The 24,678-nt window shown below is 35.6% G+C and overlaps 1 protein-coding gene across 1 annotated transcript in view; it reads left to right on the top strand.

Annotated features, from left to right (window-relative positions):
* The window catches only part of LOC145664306 (solute carrier family 12 member 7-like), a 394,685-nt gene that overhangs the window by 154,314 nt on the left and 215,693 nt on the right, over positions 1-24,678 (top strand). The window contains exon 10 of the mRNA XM_081730851.1: positions 23,041-23,433. Coding sequence (XP_081586977.1) covers positions 23,041-23,433 — 393 coding nt within the window. The remainder of the gene's footprint in view (positions 1-23,040; positions 23,434-24,678) is intronic.

The raw sequence follows: 24,678 nt of genomic DNA, 5'->3' as shown, positions 1-24,678 counted from the left end.
TCAGGATATGTAAGTAGGCCTAAGTATTTGTTTACATTACGGAAATCGCTTGTACGCTGTTTTCGACGCTCTTTTGTTATTGACGAAGTAGTGTTAATCAAATAAACGGGAGATGGAAGTACTCGATACTTGGATTACCACTTATTCAAATTTTTAGATGTACAGGTTATATAAGTAACCGATTAAGAGGATAATTTTTGAATTATTGAATAAATCTTTGTATGAGCGTATCAATGTACCGTATTTGGGATTGACAAAACCACAAAATAGCTATGAAGCCATGAGTGTAAGGTTGTATAATAAATTGACTATAGGACTTACACAACTACCAATGGATAGTTTCAAAACTAGATTATACTCTTGGTTAGTTGAAACACCATTTTATTTAATAGATGAGTTTCTGAATGCGATAATATTTAATTTTTGTAAGGTGATAATATATAAGTATATTAGTGATAATATATAAGTATAAGTATACAATAAGGGCATCTTACAATAACTAAAATGCCCTTATTGTAGTAAAATTTAATTTGGCGTTGTCTATGGCTATGTAGCTGATTCGACAATAAAATTTATTATTATTGTTATTAGTAGTAGTATTAGTATTAGTATTAGTATTATTTTAATGGTTAAAGCAGGGATGCAAATAAGCAACAAAATTTTACTAGCCCAAGAAAAAATCTACTAACCCACATCCCACAATAAAAATCAGTTACTTACCTTCGATATGATATTAAATACTCGCGTGCACCGATGAACCACTCTCCCCGAGCGAGTGGTTATTTGCATCCCTGGGTTACACATAAAATTTTAATGTATGATTCTATTGAATAATTAACATTGAATTTATAATATGTTAATAATTGTTTCCACTTACCTCATTCTAACTTAATATTACTAAAATTGTATCTGCTGGGTAACCAAACATTTTATAGTGTACATAAAATGTTTGGTTTATATACAAGTGCATACTTTCAAAGTGTATACGTATAATTTTTTTTAAAAAAGTTCTTAGTAACTAGAAGAAATAGCTTCTAACTTTATATATAGGTTACCGCAACAGTCATGGGAACTTTTTTTTTTTTTTACCTATAAAAATGGTCGTTTTAAAAACTTCTGAAATATGCAGACGGAAGGTTAATGAAGGCTAATACATACATAAACGTAACATGTAAGGAGTTGTTGAACATACATATCTCCATCAAAATATACTACCAAAAAAACGAGTCAAAATAATTGTTCGTATTATAGGATATGTATTTGTATCCAACATACATGTAATATTTACATATATACTAACTCCATTTGCATATTTAAGAATTTCTTGTTTTGTTACCATTTTCGTTTAAAAAAATTCCCATGGCTTTTGCGACAACTCTCGTATTATTTTCAGTTTAGTACCTGTAACCTAAGTATTTTGAAATTGCTACCAAATATTTTTGTAAATCAAATTTGGTATAGGATATTTGGTTGAATTCACTAAATGCATTTTTAGTATAATATTTACAACGAAATAATTTAGTTCCAAGAACCAAACCTGGATCATTTTAACCAAATGTTTTGGTATTCACAAACAAATCCTACTTACTTGGTCAGGATTACCAAATGCATATTTGCTGCTGATAACCAAATACTAGGTTGTTGCAACCAAACAAATTGTAACCAAATGATTTCGTGCTGGTGTTCAAACATTTGGTTGGCGCTATATTGATCAAACTTTTTGTTCAGCAGCATCACTTTTTTGTTGAATCTGACCAAGCCTTTTCTTTCAGTAGTCGTTTGCTTTTATTTTCTCAATAGATGTATATAGGTTATGTCTGGCAATTGTGGATTTTTTATATTCATTCACTTTAATGCTGTGATAGGAAACATTAACACAAAAAAGTCTGGAACAGGTCTTATAATTTATATCTCTTTTTTCTGGCGCTAAAACAGGATAAAGTCGAAGGAAGCGCAAAATCTTACCCATTGTAACATGACTCCGTACCCTCTTCTGGATCATCCTTTTCCCTTGAGCTGAAAAGTATATAATTTTCAGTGAACTTTGGACGACAAAATATAGGCAATTACACCTAGTTGTTTGTCAATGAAAATTTTATTCGACTTCAGAATTCACCATTACAAAATTACTTTTATTATTCTCATTGACGTGACTTCTAGCGGTAGTTGTACTAGCAAACTAGTACAAGCTTATTTTTGGATCAAAAGATTCAATATATTTAAATAAAAAAAATGTACGCCTTATATCTGGAGAACTACACATAGTGTAGCCAAATCTAAACTTTCACTTAACTCAGTATGATCATATTATTACCTTAAAAAAAAAAAAAAAAAAAAAAAACGAAACCTCTATTTTGGAGCCGTTCGAAATTTTGTGGCCCGTGATCCAAGATCCAACATATTTTATTCAAAAAAATTTTCTTGTACTCCTTATATATGGAGAACTACATATAGTATAGCCAAACCCAAACTATCATTTAACTCAGTATGGTGTACTTATTCCGTAGAAAATATGAAAACTCGGTTTAGGGGCCATTAAAAAATTTGTGGCTCCTGATCCAAGATCCAATATATTTCAATCAAATATTTTCTTGTACGCTTTATATCCGGAGAACTACATATAGTGTAGCCAAACCCAAACTGAATTAATTCGTACGATGTGTTTATTCCGTAGACAATACGAAAACTTGATTTAGGGTCCGTGCAAAAATTGTGTGGCCGCTGATCCAAAAACTAATTATTGGCCAATATCGCAATCTTTTGATGATTATTTTTTTTTGTGATCATTCCTAAAATTCTTCGTCAAGATCGCAATCTTTTTGTCCATTTTTGTACGTTTCCTAAAATTCTTCTACAGCTTATAAATCACAAGATTATAATACAGGGTTTATATATATTTCTCTATGAGCTTGCTCTTCATATTACCTGAATCTGACCATCCAGGGACTTTGCCCCCACACACTATCTTTGCTCGGCCTACGGCCTCGCACCTCTTGAACTCACAATTCTATCGTTTCTTTTCCTACTTCAACTATCTAAAAGATACAATTTTGTATCCCAAGAAAACGCCCATTTAAATAGCATGGGAATATCTTCATCTCCCTTTAGACCCCTAAAAATTTAAAAATATTCTCTTTTCTCGATTTTCCTGTTGGTTAGTCCTGAAAGGCTATAATTATGCTAAATTTCATCATTCTAATCCTGCCGGAAGAACCTAAACATTTTGGGGTGTAGAAGACATCCCATATAAATAACATGGGAAAGATTTTTCAGTTTCCCATATAACCACTCTACGGTTGGAAATTTTTAATTCTAATAATTCATTTAGGTAACGTTAACGATAATGTTCAAGCATACCGGATTTCAAGTTTTTATTCCAATTCTAAGTACCTAAAACATGAGATTATAGGTCCAAAAAAAGGCCCAATTAAATAACATGAGGATATTCTTCATCCCCTCTTTAGACCCCTAAAAATTAAAAATATTGAATTTTGGCAATTTTCCTGTGGGTTTGTTCCGAAAAGTTAATATCATGCCAAATTTAATCATTGTAGCCCTACAGAAAGTACTCAATAATTTGGAGATATTAAAGGTGTTCCATATAAATAAGATGGGAAAGATTTTTCAGTTCCCTATAAAACCACTCTAAAGTTGGATTTTTTTTATTTTTACTGATTTACTAAGGTATTACCTGACCAGGATATTAGTGCGGTTTTCCGTGGAGGGCGCTAGTATTGTGTTTACATCAGTTTCTAGGTAAGCGCGGTGGGACAAGGGAACGGAGAGCGTCACTCTGCAGTGTATCCAACGATTTTCAAAAGTTGCAGTTTACATGTTATAAGTAGCCTAATCTGTTTCGCTTAATAAAGAACTCCATAAATTATATAGTTGTTATTGAATGCAGTAATGGTTATTCCTGCAGTAATGCAGATGTATTGTGGATAATGGCATATGCATAGAAATTAACAATTTAAGAACAAGAAAGCACACAAGTGAATTTCTACCGTGTATTAAGCAGATTATATTTAAAAAATGATTACTTTTTTTATTTCATTATAAAACAGTAGAAACTTGTAAAACTCAGTAATAAGATGTTAATGACTAAAAGATTAATTATGGGTTGGTAGCTTAGATACTTGCGCAATATATTGTAACTATAAGTTTAAATCAAGTTAAGGCTCGCGATGCTTGTATTTGTTTTAATGTAGGTCTATCGATTGACAACTAAATTATTTTCTTGAGTTGTAGCCAAGAAAGAATTCCGATACGTTTCCACTCGAGAACTGTGGAAGTTCTCTTCGTTGGTCTATTGGCTAGCGCATGTGTCTTTGTTGTACGTGGTTCTGTGAGAGCCCAACAATTAATTTTACAATCTGTCACTTCCATTAATCATCTGTCTCCTCTAGCATAAAGAGCATAATCATGGGACGTTAAACTAAAGAAATTTCATTTAATTTTTCGATGAATGTGAACCCTTTGGGGGAAAAGGAAGTGAAGAAGAAATTTTCCTTAATTTTTTAAAGGGCTACGGGATTGGATAGTTTGTCTTCGGGATTGCCTTGTAAAACCTGATTACAAAGCATCTTTCTTTTAGGATTATTATCGTAATCCAGCCTTTTGGTAAATCTGACATAAAAGTATCGATGGTTCATTGGTTCAATACACAATAAATTCACAACTTTTGTTTATGAGTATAGAAATTCCCTTTGAACTCCCTCTGAATTTCTTTCAGACCCTAGGTCTCTTGTAACAAAGAATTAATTCTACTGTCTGTTTTCATACACAATATAATTTTGAAACTTGGGAGCCTACTGTTGTCTTTGTGTCTGTAATACATAATCATTTGTCGATTGACTTCAGAAGACTGAGTTTAGCCCGTGAGCATAAGTTACATATAGTTCAAACATATCAGATGTACGGTCTTGTTTAACAAATCCTGTGTGCACATACAGGGTTTTCATAAAGTCTGGACGGATTTAATTTGCTTATAATTTTCATAAAAATGCTCATAATGAAATCAAATAAAGTGCAAACGGTAGCGGAAGGATTAAAATTTTAGTTGGCAACACTGTTAGATAAGCGGCAACTCTGAACACGTTGAGAGAGGAAGGGCAAGGGTCAGTTTCTTACCAAATTCCCTCCATTGTTGTTTTCATTGTTGTTTCAATGTTGACTGTTAAAAGTAAGTTGTAAGCTGTATTGGCGTGTGTGTCTTTTAAAGAAATAAATAAATGAAAAACTTCTCTCAGAAGATTATTTTTTTACCGTATCAAAGATGGCGTCGGTGAAAGAGAAAGCGCAATGTGTTCTGTGGTACGCAGATCTAAAATCACCAATTCTGGTGTGTTGAAAGTTCACCAAAGAGTTCAAAAAGCCGGCACCGACTGAGAGTGCAATCCGAAAGTGGCATGCTAAGTTCTTGGATACAGGAAGCGTCCTGGACCGTACTCGAAGTGGGAGGCCGTCAACATCGCCTGCAACAGTGAGCGCTGTGAGTGGATTCCAGCGCCGCCTACGCGAATGTGTGGACGTAAATGGCGCCCAGTTGGAGGTGTGGCGGGGAATGAACTGAGCTGGTGCAGATTACAGGTAAAAATTTAATTCTTCCGCTACCGTTTGCACTTTATTTGATTTCAATATGAGCATTTTTCTGTAAATTATAAGCGAATTAAATCCGTCCAGACTTTATGAAAACCCTGTATGAAATTCAAAGACAAAAGCAATCAATCGTCTTTAAACAGATGTATTTTTATTTCAAGTGTAAGTACTAAAATATGCTACATATAGTTCCAAGAGGGGATTCTTAAAAAAAAAATAAAAAGAAAAACTGATCTTACGTACCTAACATTGGCACTCATCTTCTTCTTCATGATTTGATGTAAGAAGCGGCAATTGTTTCATCGCCGGTATCTTTGAGCAATGAGATGGCAGTGGAAGACAAGCTTCGTTCTTCTAACTTGATATTTTGAAAAACTTACGCAAGTGGTTTTGTTACTTAAATACATATCTATTCACTCTAATCAATTTCAAAAGTACCATTAACTTTATAATAACATAATGAATGTAAGAGTTACCATGAAAATGTATTTTGTATTTCTTTTTTAATATGAAATTCATTTTTTTCTGAATTTCACTGGAACTATAAGAAATCAATTGTCAGGCTCCCCACTTTAAATTTTAATCGGTCCCCTACCGCCCCCAATGTAACATTGGGTTTATTTCTTTTAAATAAATTTTCAAAATATGGTAGAAATACTGGTTTTTTAAATTTCCAAACCATGCTAAATAATGACAGGTTAGATATCAGAGAAAGTTATCTTTATCTACCATCTTAATTAGGGGCGGATCTAAATCTCCTTCGGAGGCGGTTAGATTATCAGTTTCTCTGTCACCAGTCTTTTGCAGCATATCCGAAAATGATCTCAATGCAAATTTGTTACTGAAGATACTATCAATCGATCGATCACATTGGTAGCAACTTCGAAGACGTCTTATCTCAAAACTACACAATAAAACTTTCTTTAAACAATGAAAGCGCAGTTGCCAAAGTATAACTTTGATTCACAAAGATGAACTTCGAGGTTTTGTTAACAGATGAAGTAGGAATTCCTTACACTCTAATGCTACGAAGTTCTCAGTGTTCCTTTGTATCCTCGTCGCCATAAGTGCCTTTACATCGCAGTGACGGGTATGTGACCGCGCAGTACTCCAAGGAAGGGATGGTTGTATAAGAATTTGTGATTAATTTTGAAGAGTTTTTATTTTCACTAGGGAATTAACATAGGTGAAGGGAGTAAAGACACAGATTTGAAGCATCAATTCACTGTTATTGAAGCATCAGTGCACGAAAAGATTCGTATTCTCAGTTTTTCTATTTATTGTTTTATATGTTAAGTTAAACACCACAATATGTATCACTGATATCGCAGATCGTATTATTTTTTAAAATCGTGTTTGTAACCTATTGTCAAAACATTCATCTCCAGACATGATGTAGAGAGAAGAGAAAGAGATACGACATCTGTAATATATGTATATGTGATTCACTAAGTAACTGTAGAAATTAGTTAAAGGTCACATAAGAGAGCGAAAAGGAGGTCTAGAAGTCTGAACTTTTTAGAAACGTCCTAGATAGGTGAAAATATAGTTAAAAATTGCAAAGGGTATCATGTAATTTACCTCTCTTTTCTTATATTCTAGTATACTTTTTCTTTCACATCCAAAGATCCCTATTCAGATTTACGAGATAAAGGTGAAGAGAGAAACATTTCCATTTCAAGAATTATATAAGAAAAAAAATCTATTGACTTAGACTAGATTCGAACTCGCAACCCCTGAATCCATGGCTCAGCGCTCTACCGATTGAGCTAACAACTTCTGTTGGAGAAGCCTGATTTCTACAACTACTGATTGCTGAATGATGTGTATTAACCAAGTTTGCCGAGATAATTGCTTCATATAGCTATTGCAATAATAATAATAATAATAATAATAATAATAATAATAATAATAATAATAATAATAATAATAATAATAATAAAGCAGAAGAAGAAGATCAGAATTTAATAAGTCGCATATGTTAAAAGTTTGACGTGCAGAGTAAGTCCTAATATGAGATTTTATTAATTATATATAATAAATGTAAGCGTGGTTTATTCGTGCGTGCTATTCAAACTGCGTAATTCACTACCTAGTCCCATAAGGGTTGTACAGTATGGTACAGTAGCCTTGCGTCCTCCAACCGTGAAGAATGTTTCGGTTTGAACCTATGCGTGTCCTAAGAGGAAGGAGGGGATTGAAAGAAAGAAAAGTGGTTTAGAAATTATGCAAACGTAGAATATCTCACGAGGTGGGGCGATATAGAGTTCAGCGTGTCTTTCAGCTACTACTCTATACAAGACGTGCATCTACGACTTAACGTGGAACCCGAACCACACGACTCCTGACGGGAATCGAAACCCGTATCACCTCTAGTTCTATTATGGGAGACACAGGAACATATAAAAATAATCGAAAATGAACGATATTAACGTTAAATCCAAAGCTTTCGACGTCCTAAAAATTCGTAATTGAAAGTGTCTATTCAATAGTTTTCGGGGTCGCTGAAGTGAATAATGACACTCCAGATACCAAGAAAGCCCAAGGCTTTATTCTTCGTTAGCGGCAAGTTTATTTAGTTGCTCCTGCTGGAAATGGATTCGTACTATTTCATTCCGATTCAAATACGTATTCTACTGGGAAAACTAATCTCAAATATATCTAATGGTTATATTTAATGAAAATAGACATATGCATTTTTGAATATTGTATATGAATTGCTAATTCATACTTTATCTAGTAGAAAATGGTGCATCCAGGATATATTCTGAAGTAATAGGGAGAAATTTTGGAGGTATATTTTATTAATCTACTGTCGAATTTAGTGTGCAATAATTTCACACAATTTACTTCGGAACTATCGAGACGAGACTGAGATAGCTATTTGTCGATTGAAAGAGGACTAATACTGTAAGTAGTCTCGTATTGTCTCGTTTTGATACCAGTCTTACTTCGGGGCTTGTTCTCTAGTAACTGGTTGCGTAGTGCACCTACATAAGACGTCGTATATTTAAATGTTTGAGAACTTACCCCACCTCCAGTTGACGGATCGTTCTATCTAAAACTACCAGACCGTTTATGTAATTTTTCGTTTAAGTACAGGTCCTATCCTTATGTCAATTATTTTCTTGCAACAGAGAATGAAAAATGTAACAGTTATAATGTTGATCGCGCATAATCCTGTATAGATAAAAGGCACTTTATAGAGTGTCAGACTCCGTGGAGTAAATACAGTAGTTACTGCCTTGGTAAGTTCATCACTGAACGCGTTTCTGTCCTACTCGTGCAATGACGTCACCTTTGACACTCGCTCGGGACAGAACCACAGGAGAAGTAACGCTGTTGTCTGCTTACTCGCTTGCTGTTGTGTATTCTCTTTGGAACCTGATGTGAAATTGCTGTTTTCTCCTTACTTTCAGCTGTCTTTTGGTATTTCTAATTTAGATGTCTATTATATTAGTGGAATTTTATTCCGTCATGGAAATATATTTTATTTCTTTTTAAATGTAAATAAAAAGAAAAGTCTATTTGGACAACTTTCCCCACAACTCTAGAGTTCTTGTCTGTGGTGCGCTTTTCTTTCCTTTTCCTTAAGGGCCCCGGTGGCTCAGTGGTAGAGCGTTCACCTCTGGTGCTTGGAGTTCCGGGTTCGATCCCAGCCACCTTCAAGTGAACTTTGTGGTGGACAAACACCGTGTGCGTGGGTTTCTTCGGGGTTCTCCCACTTCATTCATTACTCATCATACCAACCCCCTTTAGCATAACCGTCGGACGTAAAACTCAAAGATTTCATTTTTCTTTTTTTTTTCCTTAAGTTGTATCCCCAGTTGGCCTAATCCAGTTGCGTTTGTCAATCAGAATTTCTTTCCAGAACTTTTAATTTTCTCACTTCATCATTTTCTTCATTTGCTTGTAAAATGTTCTTTCGGAGGAAGAACTTTTCAGTTGCTTGTTTAGTTAATTTATACTTATGTATGTTCTAAATGGGATAAAATATTAAAACCTCCGGTTCACACTTGCTAACAAATTCATTTTTTTATGATCCCTGTTAATTTTCTAATGATGTTCTTTCCTTGGCTCACTTTTCGGCTCGGCTCGGTGGTTACTGAGCCGTGATCCGATCCGCTCAAGCCGTTGACAACACTGGTACTGTTGTAAATAATTCATCATGTAGTGCCGAGTTTCTCAAGTATATATATCTTCAATTAATGCAGATGTTACTGTTCCCTTCTGTGTATAAGGTTCTTCAATGGCTTCAATATTTTTACGTAGAATGCTTTTCCATTATATACCCTCTTATCTGTACTTAAATCTTAGAGAATCCGGATGGTCATTGCTTGAATACATTAGTTTTCTAGGTATCAGGACATTTGCGGTAAAACCAGAACACCAGTTTTTCTGGGATATTTGCGGTACTGTTCAAAACTTTCCCTTAAACAGTAGGACATTTGCGATACACACCGTGGAACGTGCGCCGAAATCATCCGTTTCAGCCCCGTTAATCTAAATTAGAATGAATACATTAATAAAGAGGTTGGGTATGCAGATGCAACAGCCTAATATATGTGATTCATTCTGTTTGGCTGATTTTAGTAGGTCATGAATATAAAAGAGGAGATCACGCGGGCTGCTTAATGGAAACTATCACAATAATCGAAACATCTAAGAAACCATGCGTTTCTCATCAGGGTTTTCAGTACAGACAATATTGAAATTTCAAGAACGGGAACATATCTTGAAGGAAACAAATATTGTCCCTTGGATCTTCGTCCTTTTACCAGCAAGAGATAGTAAGAGATATCAGAGTTTTTCAGTTTGGTGAAGGTTAATATTATGATTGGAATCCGAAATTAAGCAAATTACGTTTCGAGCAAAAAGCAATAACATCTCGAAGAACACTGTTCCAGGAAACGCACATTACTTGGTGTAAGTTCCATTTTAATCAGTGCTTGTGGAGGAAGGTTCAGGAATTAGGACTCAACTATAAATCAGTTCCAGAGGTGAGGCTCCGACTCAGAATTTCTTTTGCCCTACCATTTCTCCCTGTAGATGATATTGCTATTGGGTGGCTTTCCATTATCGAAGATGCATCACATCACGAAAGACTTTAGGTTTTTAGATTATCTTGCAGAACAGTGATTAAGAAATAATGCCGGTTAAATAATACTGGTATTGACATATTCATGTGAAACTACTCAAATCAAGAGCACAGAACGAATAATGCTGTTGAAGGTGGAATTACAGAATCAAATCATTAATAAGTTAATGAACTCCTAAGTGTGTTGTTTAGAAGTATCTAAAAAAATGAGGCTGTGTACAGCAGCTAGCTGTATCAAAGAAGACCTTTAAACATTGAAGGGAAACGTAGACAACAAGCGTACATAGAAGTGGACGGAAGAATAGAAAAAGCATTAACTGATTATGCATCCTCAAAAGATGTCAAGAAATTCTTGAGGAAAATGGTACACATTCAAAAGTTGGAGTAATTATTGTTTCTTCCAGAATAGAGGCTACGTTGTTTATTGTTTTTATTATTGTGATTGTAAGTTGTCTCAATCTATCCATCATAATTATCTGTAGTTCTTGGAAAAGTGTTAATGAAAGCTATGAAAGAAAACAAAAATATACACATTTCTAGAAGTTTCCTTTAAATATTATGGACAGGCATTTGACCAATGAGAGATAAGAATTTGTTTACATTTTCCAGTTTTGGCCAATCACAAACAAGCATTTGTTTACATCTTTCGGATGTGTCTACCATGTATCCTAGTAAATGTTTTTCTTTTCACTTTTCTGTATAATTGATCCTTATATTTGAGTTTACATGTTCTTAGTGTTCTGAGAAAAGTTTGTATGTATGTATGTGAGTTAATAATGGTTTCATATTCTGAAAGAAGATTTTTAGTCTGCTTTTAGTATGCAAAAACCCGAGTCCCCTAAAACAGTCATGTTATTTTCCCCTAAAACAAAGTGCTAGCTACACCAATGTTATAAAATTTGGTCGTTGTGTAGCAGTTGATACTGCGTGCTCATCCTGTAACTGAACACTCGAAAATATTTTCTCTTAGCAAAGAGAATAAGAAGTTATTTCAAATAGTACCGCAAATGTCCCAATACCACAAAAGTCAATACTCGAAGTACCGCAATTGTTGCAGTATCACAAATGCCGATACCGCAAGTGATTCCCTTTCAATTTTCTAAACAATCTTCATTTAATTCGTTTCTCAAAAGCAATTTTCCTGCACAATTCTGTACTTTGATTTTTCTACAAAACGAAAGGAACAAATAGCAGCTGAAATACAAACGGATAAGGACGAATTTTACTTCTTTCTGTTCCTTGTTTGATCTACATAAATAATTTTAGAAAGAATAGGATTATTTTTTTTAACGATACATGTAACATTAGGGTGGTCCAAAATCAAATGCAAAAATTCAACTTGTTCAAAATAATAGTCCACAAGGCTTATTTTTTCCTCTAGCCATAACCTATTTACTTGCTTAATTTCAGCTCTGTTGCTTAATATTTACAGGTCGCTCCATTTTAAATCTTTTTGTTTATGTAGTATTATCAATGAACTAACGCTAGAAGTTTTCTGAGGTATACGCTGGACCGTTGTCAAAAATATAGCGTATACCCTTCTCCGTATATACTCGTTCATTCGTAAATTTAAGGTAAATATATGCTGCACTAGAAAAATATTAGATTCCTAATGGGTATTATATTCATGTATACTATATTATAGGCGTCAAGACTACAATGTAATTTAACACAGTTGCTGTGCTAATAGCCGGATAGCCGGATAAGTTCGTAGCTTTCATTGTGATCATTAGATGGTGTCATCATGTTATGGAGGTAGTCCTCTCTAGTGTCTTAAAAAATAAAATGAAATTTTTGAGTTTTACGTCCCACGGTTATGCCGGCTAGGCTAAAGGAGATGGTGATGTTGAGAAATGAATGAAATGGTGGAATGAAGAAAGTAGGAGGAAACGGGAGAACCCCGAGGAAATCAACGCACACGGCGTTTGTCCACCACAAAGTTCACTTGGCGGGAGCAGAATTTGAACCCGGGACCCCATGCACCAAAGGTGAACGCTCTACTACTGACACACCACGGCCCCTCTCTAGTATCTTCAAATGTTTGTTTAGTCCGGCAGAAGGTCTATCAACTTCATCGTTCAAACAATTTCATAAACAGTGGTCATCAGTAAATCAGGATGATTTACAAAGATAACTGACGACCTATTTGAGAGTCCAGTGATGCACAGATGCTATGCGCGAAATCCATTGAAGCACAAACATATCAGATGTTAAAATATTTACCAAGTGCTCCTTAAGCCAAGAAGCCTAGAGATGATTATAAGGAACTTTTGCGTTTATTTCTCATATTTCTTGGTGGATGCAACGACAATCAGTCATTTCGAGCTCGAGACCCAAAACATCACGCTAGATGGATGGGGAAAGGCATTTAAGCATTGAATTTTTTTTAAGTCTCAATTTAGGATGACTGCGCGAAAGTAAATTATCACATGTTTAGCGCTGTTTGTCAGCCTTGTTTATGTGAAAAAGTGGAATGAAGCTCCCCTTGTCAACCAAATCCCTCTCAATCACTAACTTTATGTCAGTTTTGAAAACTTACTCAGAGGACTGCATTTCTAGTAGTGCATGTGCAGCATTTTCAAGATATCTCTAGTTTTTGTCTGCACTTTTATCAGAATTAGCTTTTTTTTTTTTTATGAGAGAGTATCAGAAGAAACAAAGGAAAAGATGGTCCAAAGCCTGCAGCGGCCAGCATAACCAAACATTCCACTACGACTTAAGTTGACAAAGAAACCCGAAGATCTTAATTTGGAGGATCTAGTAACAGCAAGAACACTCAATATTTGATGTCCTAATCAGTGGCGGCGATTGGATGTTAAAAGTGGGGGGGCAAGGCATGATTTGAATATTTGTATACCAATGTTAATATACAAATTTCCCTGGTTGAAACTATATACATTAATAGGCCATTTCAGAAAAGTGGGGGGGCAACTGCCCCCCTTTGCCCCCCTAATCGCCGCCCATGGTCCTAATGAAAAAAGGCAAAGAGAAGTCTCAATCTTTCCTTAAACTAACACTTCAACGTTGGCCAGTTAATGCTTTTTTTTTTCAAGAATTTTGTGAATTATCAAAATAAATGGCTGTGGTGAATAATGTAGCTGAAAGAGGTATCAGTCTCATCCAAAAGTATAATGAAGCCTTGACAAAAGACTAGGAACAGAAACAGTTTATTCTTCGATTGGTCGAAAAACATCTTTAAAATGTTTCCACTCCACTGAAGAAAGCGTTTTTTAAATTGAGGATACAAATAGTGACATTTTTCTAAAAGTTTTGGCAACAAATCAGGGGTAAAACTGAGGGGAAATGGGGGGACGCCGTTAGCCTCACTTCAAAAAATATACATGGCATCTCCTACTTCCTAAAATATTACAAATGGCAAAAATAGGCAAGCGGGACAGCGTGACCGAATGCGTCCCCATGCCTTTTCAGATCCACTTTTAATCCTACAATAACTAAAACAAGGCAAAAATGAAGCGACCTGTAAATATGACTTAATTGTACTGAAATTTCGTTGGTTATTTGTATACATCACAAGGAATAAAATAAACCTTGTGGACAATCGCCTACTGTTCGTTTTATATTTTGGCCCACCCTAATGTGACATATTAAAGGAGAGTGCTTAAGATTGACATTACTGTATAACAAAAGCCTCAACTATGAAAATATTCTAATAAATTATCTTCTATCTTTCTGATAAAGAAAATAAAGTTGATACCAGATATAAATAACGAAAAAACATATGAATTTAAATGTAAAATTTGAGTCCAAAATACCCACTTATAAACAACTGCTGAATTTTAGAAAATAAACACATGTAAATTGAAGTTATGTGATTAACTTGGAGCTTCAAAAACCAACACCCAGAAACCGCCGTGTAAAGTTTAACTGATGCAAATTTTTTAATTGCATAACTTGCTTTCGGCTAGGCGAGGAGTCCGCCTCCAGACGCTTGCATTTGCTCTTTCTCCGGCCTCTCACTTCTCATATCCCTAAGATCTCTGATCTTAAGTGGTTTCGAGATATGGCATATCTTATTCTAACAATTTCAACCCCCAACTTTGTCTTCCTGCTGTTTTTCTTCTAACCGTAATATCAAAAAACTGAAATACATCTTTAATCAAGATGTTTCTACTCTTAAGGGATTTTGGAATATGGCCATTCTATTTTACCAATTACACTTTAAACCTTTTTTTTCTAAGGAAAAATGAAAAAACGCAGAAACATGTCTTTAATTGTTTTACTTGCAAAACCTAAACACCAATTTTCATTCCCGGTGGGAGCTCATGTATTTCGAATTCCGCGTTAATCAGTAGGTTCACGTTTCATATAGCTTCGCTGCTGAATGGGACGTTAAACTCAAAATCAACTCAACCAATTTTCATATCAATAACCTTAACGATTTTCGAGTTATGACCATCCAATTATAACAATTGTAACTTTACCCTATTTTCTTCCTTCCTAGGGCAAATATCATAAAAGCGCTTACATACATATCTAATTATTTTAAATGAGAAGTCCATATACCAAATTTCATGTCGTTAACACTCAAAGATTCCAAGGTATGGGCATTTTAAGATAATTGCCACTCCTCTTTCTCCCTTTTCCCTTCAAATTTCCAAATATTCTTCTTTTAGTGGGACCTTACATTACAAATCATATGCCCTTTCTAAACTTCAAGTTTCTAGCTTAAGCGGTTTGGCCTAGCGTTGATCAATCAGCCAGCCAGAACTAGTTATTTTATATAGAAAGATACATAATAAGCAAATTAATGACAAAAATATTATTACAGAAGCAGTATAGCAAAGAACTCATATACTGTGTTAAAATATGTAGAATATTCATTAATTTGGTAAAATTCATAAAACTAAGGGCACAAGCTTAGCGTACGCGCGTTTGGCGTGGGAGACCCAGGTTTGATTCCCGGTGGGAGCTCATGTGATTCGGATTCCACGTTAATCAGTAGATCTATGTCTCATATAGCCTCGCTGCTGAACGGGACGTTAAACTCAAAATCAACTCAGCTCTGCTAAGGGCATAAGCAGCGTGGATCTACGGCTTTTTGGGTTCAACCACAGATGACAAAATTACACCCCTATTGCTTTACAATTGCTGTATATCTCCCTGCTTTGGAAATGAACGGAACTTAACATTCTCTTCACCAACTTTTCTATTTCGTGTGTTCATTTTAAAGCCGTACACAGCGCATGAGGGCATTGCTAAAGTTTTCAAAGTCAATGTAAGAAATACAGATGAGTTCTATTTACACAACGTGTACAGTACAAAATATACAATAATATTCCACATAGAAAATATCATACACAACAGTGTATAAGAAATTCATCAAATGTTTAAAAACCAAAGAAAACGTACTTCAACACAAATGCAATTAAAACCTGACTCTGAGAGCGCGACAATATTATCTTGTTCGAAGGGTCAGTGATTTTTTGTCGAACAGGCTGAGCGTGGGCTTATCTTGTCTTATGTTTCGCAACATTGCTCTTGGTCAAGTGGCCTATTGCTTGTGCCTTTAGGTATTTGCCCTAAAGCTATACAGCGAGTTGTGTGCGTTCTGTTACTCCTTCCCTGCCCCTGGCTGTTTGCGAAAATATCATTTGCTTTTCATGCATTGGGATAAGGGGCAAGACACCTTGGAAGGGAGTAACATATAAAATGATCGAAAACGACAACCGATGTTCATTTAGAGTTCATAGTTTCGAGGTCGCTGAGATGGTTAGGCGTAAAGCTATCAGCTATTTTCTGTTAGTGATTTCTTCATATACATCTACCAAGTTAACGAATCAGTGGTAGAGCGTTCACCTCTGGTGCTTGGGGTCACGGGTTCGATCCCAGCCCCCGCCAAGTGAATTTGTGGTGGACAAACACCGTATGCGTGGGTTTTCTCGGGGTTCTCCCGTTTCCTCCCACTTTCTTCATTCCACCATTTCATTCATTACTCGACCAACGATATAAAACCAAGTGAGCATTTTATAGTAAAAGAAAGCTACAAAACGTGAAAGAAGATAAGAGGCAACCGAAGGCTCTAAAAAGTTTCTTTCGAGTTGAGTTGATTTTAGTTTAGCGTCCCTTTCAGCAGCGAGGCTATATGAGACGTGGACCTACTGATTAACGTGGAATCCGAACCACATGAGCTCCCGCCGAGAATCGAAAAAGTTTCTTTCGAGTGCTGGACAAAATCATACAAATATTGAGGTGGGGAGTTGTCAATATCAGTCACTGTTAACGAAAGAATTTGCAAGTCGACATTCTTTTGACTCTGTAAATTTATTTTACCTGATTACAGTAATTTAATTGTTGAATTAAAATGGAACGATACGGTCATTTCGGTTACGGGTCTGAATTAAATTTCATGTATTTCAAAATTTGTTTGAATACAATTAGTTTTCCAGTGGCATATAAGTATATAACTTGAAAGGATAAAATCGAAAGCGACGAAAGGTAATTTGGATGACAAGTATTATTTTCAGTACTCTCACTTTCAATCACAGCAGCGTATACAGATGCTCGTTTTATTATAACAGATAACAATAATTATTAGCGTACGCGCCTTTGGCGTGGGAGACCCGGGTTCGATTCCCGGCGGGAGCTCATGTGGTTCGGATTCCACGTTAATCAGTAGGTCCACGTCTCATATAGCCTCGCTGCTGAACGGGACGCTAAACTAAAATCCACTCCACTCCACAATAATTATTAATCCATTTTCTGCTAATAAATTTAGATGGAGCTATATTTTAAATTAGTAATAATTCTAATGCAAAGTAGAGTTTTGATTATTAGTTACTTGTGTTCAGGGATGTACCGACATAGGTGCTACGGATGTGCACGAGACGAGTCGAGACAGGATTTTCCAGACTAAATTCGAGTCGAGACACGGCTCTTCCAATAGAGAAATATACATTTTTCGAGTCGAGCCATCACTTTTACAGCACATTTTCGAGACGAGACAGCCACAAATCTTGTATCGTGCGCATCTTAATAGGTGCAGTTTTCCATTCAGAAAAAATCTTCCGGGGGGCACACTTAGTATTCAGAGGGCCACTGCTGGTACTCTTTTATTTATTATTATATTATAGACGTATTATTTTGATCTCCTCCCGGGGGGAGTGGCCCCCTAAAATATGTGTGGACGAAACACTGAACAGGTAGTCTGAGAGTCTGGATCTCCCAATTAGCACAATTTCCGGGGGCAAATACACAAAATTATTTGCATTTTGTAGGCTATTCCGAAAAACTCTTCGGACCCCAAAGAAAAATCTTGGGTGCATCATTGCTTGTGTTTACATAGTGTTACTGCCTGATTTCGAACGTCTATGTTGGAAAGAAACATGAAAGAATTGAATTGTTCTATAGGCATAAAGGGCCCTGAAAAGAATTTTTGCGGAGAAACCTGATTTTAAAGTTCTGCCACTGATCGGGGACAAATTACATATAAATTAAGACACACACTTTTGTCATTTGTTGTGTATTGAACTAGTTTAACTAAAATTAATAAAGAATTATTTGAAATCAAGTATATCTCAAGAACGATTAAATGGACTAGCTTTGATGGCCATTGAAAATGACATTCTGAATGAAATTGATATGGATGCAATAATAAGAGATTGTGCCAAATTGAAAGCCAGAAAAGTGTCTTTATAACATGAACTTTACAGTAACAAAGAAAACGAGAAATTAAGCTAATTACCATATTTGTATCACTAGAAAACACTATTTAAATATACTTTTAATGAAGTGTAAGAGCATATCTCTTTGTCAAAATCAAACCTGTGATAATGTTAGACTTGAAGCTCATTAGTTGTATTCTATTTCTACTTTTGTTTCAACTGTATTTGTCAAAATACATCTTAGGTATACATTTTAGTTGTTTTCTGTGCTTATTTAATAAAAAAAGATATAAATTATTAAAACTGGAACTTTGGTCATGATTCATCCACAGTTAATTAGGTTTAATTTCGCCATTTTCCTTTAATACTCACAGGAAGACTGAATTATTATATATTGAAGAAATTTGTAATTGTAACAATTATCTGAAGAATTTTTGTCCATTACAGCATTTTATTATTTTATTATCATATAGGCGGGGCGCCTAAATATTGTTTGCTTACAGTTACGAAATGTCTACAACCGACCCTGTTACTGTTATATATATATATATATATATATATATATATATATATATATATATATATATAGAGAGAGAGAGAGAGAGAGAGAGAGAGAGAGAGAGAGAGACAGACAGAGAAAGAGACAAAGTTTTGACTCAGAAAAAGTACGTTGAACGTACGATGCTACATGAGCTCCTGGAGGGATTTCAAATGAATTTAGTATACGTATACATTACCATCTGGACAATTTACCCCTAAAAATGCTTTCGATCACTGAAATAAATTCCTGCCGATGTCCCTGTAAAGCAGTAAGAATTTTAGGGACTGATCAGGGGGTAATGCCTCCCTGGAGCAACGACAGTTCCCCAGAAATCATACCTCTGATAGGTCCGGATGTGACACCAGTATTTGTGTGTTACCACTCTTCACTCTCAGTGTACTGAAACTTAAGTCAAAGGAACTGTTCTGAAATCTTCACCGGTTCTCTCCTCTGAAACCGCATGCAAATGGGGCCGACCTTGGTCATATACCACATCTGGAATATTACTATTTATGTCAGAGATACCGAAAAATATATATTCGACACAAATATAGGATATTTTCGATTTTATTTTATTTATTTATTTATTTTTTGCCTGTCACCCTCCCACTCTGACCTCCATGCCAACCAAGGCTTAACTTGTTCCTAAGCAATATCGACAGCGTCACTATTCATCTGCGACCACGAAAACTATGATTTCGATACTAATATTGTTCATATTTGACTACTTTTACATGTCCCTTCCCCCCTTATTACGAATGACTTCAGTGTCTCGCCCCACTGGAGCAATTTCAACAAACTTAAGTATAGCTATAAACCACCACCTGTAAAATAAATGTGCGGGTGATCTTTTTCGGAGAGGAATTCATTAGCTACTTTTCCAATGTGGTGGCTTTATTCGCTTCCCATGCTAAAGATTGCCAAAGAGCTCAACTTTATTTGCACCACTGTGCTATGAATATAGATTTTAATGGCATTCACTTTACTGAATGCTCGCTTAGGTGTTGCTCCCGTCACAGGAAAAGTGAGATACTGTTATAAATGAGTAGGGATATAAACAAATACGGAAAACTGTTAGCAATGACACCACTCGAAATGAGTTTTCGCAATATAATGGGGCAGTATTTTATTCGAATGTGAGGGAAATCATTGCGTAAATTGTCCCTTCCCCTCCTTAGAAGTCTAAGCTACAATACGTATCTAATAATTTTGAATTAGAAATATATGCATCGAGTTTCATATCCTTAACTTTAAAGTGTCCTGAGTTAAGTAAATGAATAAACTTCCTGCTAACGAAAGAGTAAAGTTTTGGGCTTTAATAGTATCGGGAGTGTAATTATTCATTTCAGCGACCCCGAAAGCTATTGAATAGACAATCATATCTTTCAATTAGGAATTTTTAATTTTCACCCCTCCCATTAAACCTCCATGCCGATAATGCTAAACTTTGATGTGAACGATATAGAGGGTATCATACATACTTCATGTACTCAAAAGCTATGGATTTAACATTAATATCGTTCATTTTCGATTATTTTTACATGTTCCTGTGTCTCCCATAAGAGAACTAGAGGTGATACGGGTTTCGATTCCCGTCAGGAGTCGTGTGGTTCGGGTTCGACGTTAAGTCGTATATGCATGTCTTGTATAGAGTAGTAGCTGAAAGACACGCTGAACTCTATATCGCCCCACCTCGTGAGATATTCTACGTTTGCATAATTTCTAAACCACTTTTCTTTCTTTCAATCTCCTCCTTCCTCTTAGGACACGCATAGGTTCAAACCGAAACATTCTTCACGGTTGGAGGACGCAAGGCTACTGTACCATACTGTACAACCCTTATGGGACTAGGTGGTGAGTTGCGCAGTTTGAGTAGCACGCACGAATAAACAACGCTTAAATTTATTATGTATAATTAATAAAATCTCATATTAGGACTTACTCTGCACGTCAAACTTTTAACATATGCGACTTTTTAAATTCTGATCTTCTTCTTCTGCTTTATTATTATTATTATTATTATTATTATTATTATTATTATTATTGCAATAGCTATATGAAGCAATTATCTCGGCAAACTTGGTTAATACACACCATTCAGCAACCAGTAGTTGTAGAAATCTGGCTTTTCCAGTAGAAGTTGTTAGCTCAATCGGTAGAGCGCTGAGCCATGGATTCAAGGGTTGCGAGTTCGAATCTAGTCTAAGTCAAAAGGTTTTTTTTTCCTTATATAATTCTTGAAATGGAAATGTTTCTCTCTTCACCTTTATCTCGTAAATCTGAATAGGGATCTTTGGATGTGAAAGAAAAAGTATACTAGAATATAAGAAAAGAGAGGTAAATTACATGATACCCTTTACAATTTTTAACTATATTTTCACCTATCTAGGACGTTTCTAAAAAGTTCAAACTTCTAGACCTCCTTTTCGCTCTCTTATGTCACCTTTAACTAATTTCTACAGTTACTTAGTGAATCACATATACATATATTACAGATGTCGTATCTCTTTCTCTTCTCTCTACATCATGTCTGGAGATGAATGTTTTGACAATAGGTTACAAACACGATTTTAAAAAATAATACGATCTGCGATATCAGTGATACATATTGTGGTGTTTAACTTAACATATAAAACAATAAATAGAAAAACTGAGAATACGAATCTTTTCGTGCACTGATGCTTCAATAACAGTGAACTGATGCTTCAAATCTGTGTCTTTACTCCCTTCACCTATGTTAATTCCCTAGTCAAAATAAAAACTCTTCAAAATTAATCACAAATTCTTATACAACCATCCCTTCCTTGGAGTACTGCGCGGTCACATACCCGTCACTGCGATGTAAAGGCACTTATGGCGACGAGGATACAACACTGAGGTTAATTTATTCGCAAGTTATTGCCAAATTAATATGGAGGGTGTATGTACACTTTTTTTTGCAGTCCCTTAAAATGTTCTGAATATAACTTACATAACTTTTGAAATTGTGTTTGTCTTAACTTGAACATATGCGTCAAGTGGTTTATTATGAACAGGGCAAAAACAACTGTGATAGATTAATTACAAGTAATCCGGTTAGAAACACTGTTGTTTGTATTTTAGTTCCAAAACCGGCCGCCCGCACTCGTTCGCTGGTCAGGATATACTACTAACGAAAAGGTACAAGCAAACCGAATTTCAAGTTATTTTCCAATTCTAAGTACCTAAAACATGAGATTATAGGTCCAAAAAAAAAGGCCCATTTAAATAACATAGGGAAATTCTTAGACCCCTCTTTAGACCCCCTAAAATTTAAAAATATTCACTTTTGGCAATTTCCTATCAGTTAGTTCCAGAAAGCTACAATCATGCGAAATTTAATCACTGTAGCCCTACAGGAAGTGCTCAATAATTTATGTCAGCTCATGTAGTTTCATATATACTGTATATATAGTTTCAATAGCATTTCATTACCTTTTATATTAATTAAGAACCATAATTTATTTAAAATATTTCCGTATACTAAGAAAATACATAAGAAGAGACCAGGTCGCTTATATCGAATTGCGTTTCCCTGAAGAAGTATTCAGGTTCGATATAAGCGATCTGGTCTCCTGTCAATTGAACTTATTCTTCTTGACGATAACTCCCGCTCCCCACTCAGCACGGAAACAAGAGACACAATTGAAGAATTGATGTGGGAACGGCTGGTTCACTCTTCATACACTCTCAATTTAACACCAAGTGACTTCCATCTTTCTCCGGTGTTAAAATCTGCATTTGCAAGTTGAACGATCCGAAACAGATGTGAAATGAAATGTGAGAAGAATGCTAAATAGCCAAAGCCCTGATTTTTTGCCAAGGGTTCGTACAAATTGGTGCAACGGTGAGACAAATGTCTGAATCTCAATTTGAATTATGTAGGGAGGTGAGAAAGGACCCACCTACATATGTGTGTATAGTTTACAAATGCACCTTAAAATATAGATATTTTACAGCTTGTGGAAACTTATATATTGCACGACCCATGTATATGTATGATAATTGAACGAGCCCTCTATGATAATGCTCTGGCTACGCCAGTGTGCCAAAGTACACAAATTTTATATATGGTGTTAAGAAGATGTGACAAAGTACGGTTATTTATTTATAATGCACAGTGAGTATGAATTTTAGTAACTAGCCTTGATTATGCTTTTCAGGTTTGGAGAGAGCATAGGAGGGAGCTTACTTATCGCAAGTATGGCTTGGCCCAACGAATGGGTTGTTATAGTTGGTGCACTTCTCTCTACGCTTGGTGCTGGACTTCAGAGTTTAGTTTCAGCTCCACGACTTCTCCAAGCAATTGCTGCTGACGATGTTCTTCCTTATTTAACAGTGTTTGCTAAGTGTTCGAAAAGCGGAGAGCCTAGACGTGCTGTTATCTTGACAATATTAATCTGCGAATGTGGAGTTGTGCTTGGAGAGCTAGATCGCCTAGCACCTCTGGCAACTATGTTCTTTCTTATGTGTTATGCGTTTCTCAATTGTGCATGTGCTATACAAACTATTTTCCGCGCACCAAATTGGAGACCACGATTCACGTGTTATCATTGGTAAGTTTAAATATTATATATAATAGGTGATAATTTCTAGCATTTTATGCTTAAATTTATAGATGTTTCATTTATTACAAATAAAATTATTTGTAAAGTAACGAATTTATAATTGGATAATAACATTTCGTAGTAATGTTGCAAGTGCTGTAGTCCTAAAATTTTCAGATGGTATACGCTGTTTTGTGATCATTTATGATTACCATAAAAGACATAGAAGGCATTCTTTTAAAAAATGAAAACGCATGTATTAATTCAATTAAAATATAAAGGATATATTACTGTTTTATAGTCTAAAAGCATTTCATGCCATCTTCTTGATGACATTTCTTACTTAAATCACCACTTCCAAAGACCCCCACCAACCATTCACGGCATCATTCGATCCATTTGATGCGTTTCACTCCTCCCTCTCATGGCTCCGGGTCCATGTGTCTTAAAACCACAAATCAATTTATCATAAACAGGCCTTAGTAAGATTGGCATGCAAAAAGAGCAGTCCACATTCGAGGCTTATCTTTCTACTGTGCTCGATCCTAGGTTTTAAATTCCGGGTGATGGCCTGGCACAACCTTCAACCTGAATTACCAGACTGCAGTTCCGAAGTGGGCGATGGAAGCGCCACATTCCCACGCCGGGTTACCGTTGGAGTCATGGCCCAATTAAATAAATAAATAAATAAATATAAATGCGGTCCTCTTTCTGTAACCATCTTTTCCCCAACCTTTCTCTTGGTTTTCTGCCTTCTTCCTTGGTTTCTGACTGTTTTCTTGTTCTCCTTTGCTCTTGCATTCTCTTCACGTGAGCGAACCATCTTATTCTCATCCTCATAATCCGTTCTTCTACATTTTTTACTAGCACTGTCTCCCTTATTTTGCCGTTTCTGACAATCTTTTTGTTTTCCCTTCTTTTAATGTCAGAAATTTAATTGCTCTCGCCTCCATTCTGTTTTCCCCTCTTCCCGTCGTTGTTTAGATCCCCGATCCGTATGCAAGAATTAGCACATACGTACACAGTAAAAATGGTTGTGTTAATTCAACTCAAATTTAACACAGGGCAGTGGTTCTAGCGTAACTACCACTATGCGGTATTAATTCAACACAGACTCCGCGGTGTTGACGTTTAACACAGTTGGTGTGTTACGTGACATTCCTTGTTTTTTCCCCTTACCCTTCAATTGAGGACACATCGCGCGGTTTGCACATTGAAATTTTTCGAATACTGGATTTGTTTAAGTATTTCTTT

The sequence above is a fragment of the Thermobia domestica genome, chromosome 11 (genome assembly GCF_964235325.1).
Source record: "Thermobia domestica chromosome 11, izTheDome1.hap1.1, whole genome shotgun sequence".
Classification (NCBI taxonomy): Eukaryota; Metazoa; Arthropoda; class Insecta; order Zygentoma; family Lepismatidae; genus Thermobia; species Thermobia domestica.
Note: the sequence above shows the minus strand (reverse complement) of the source record. Positions and strands in the feature narration are given on the sequence as shown.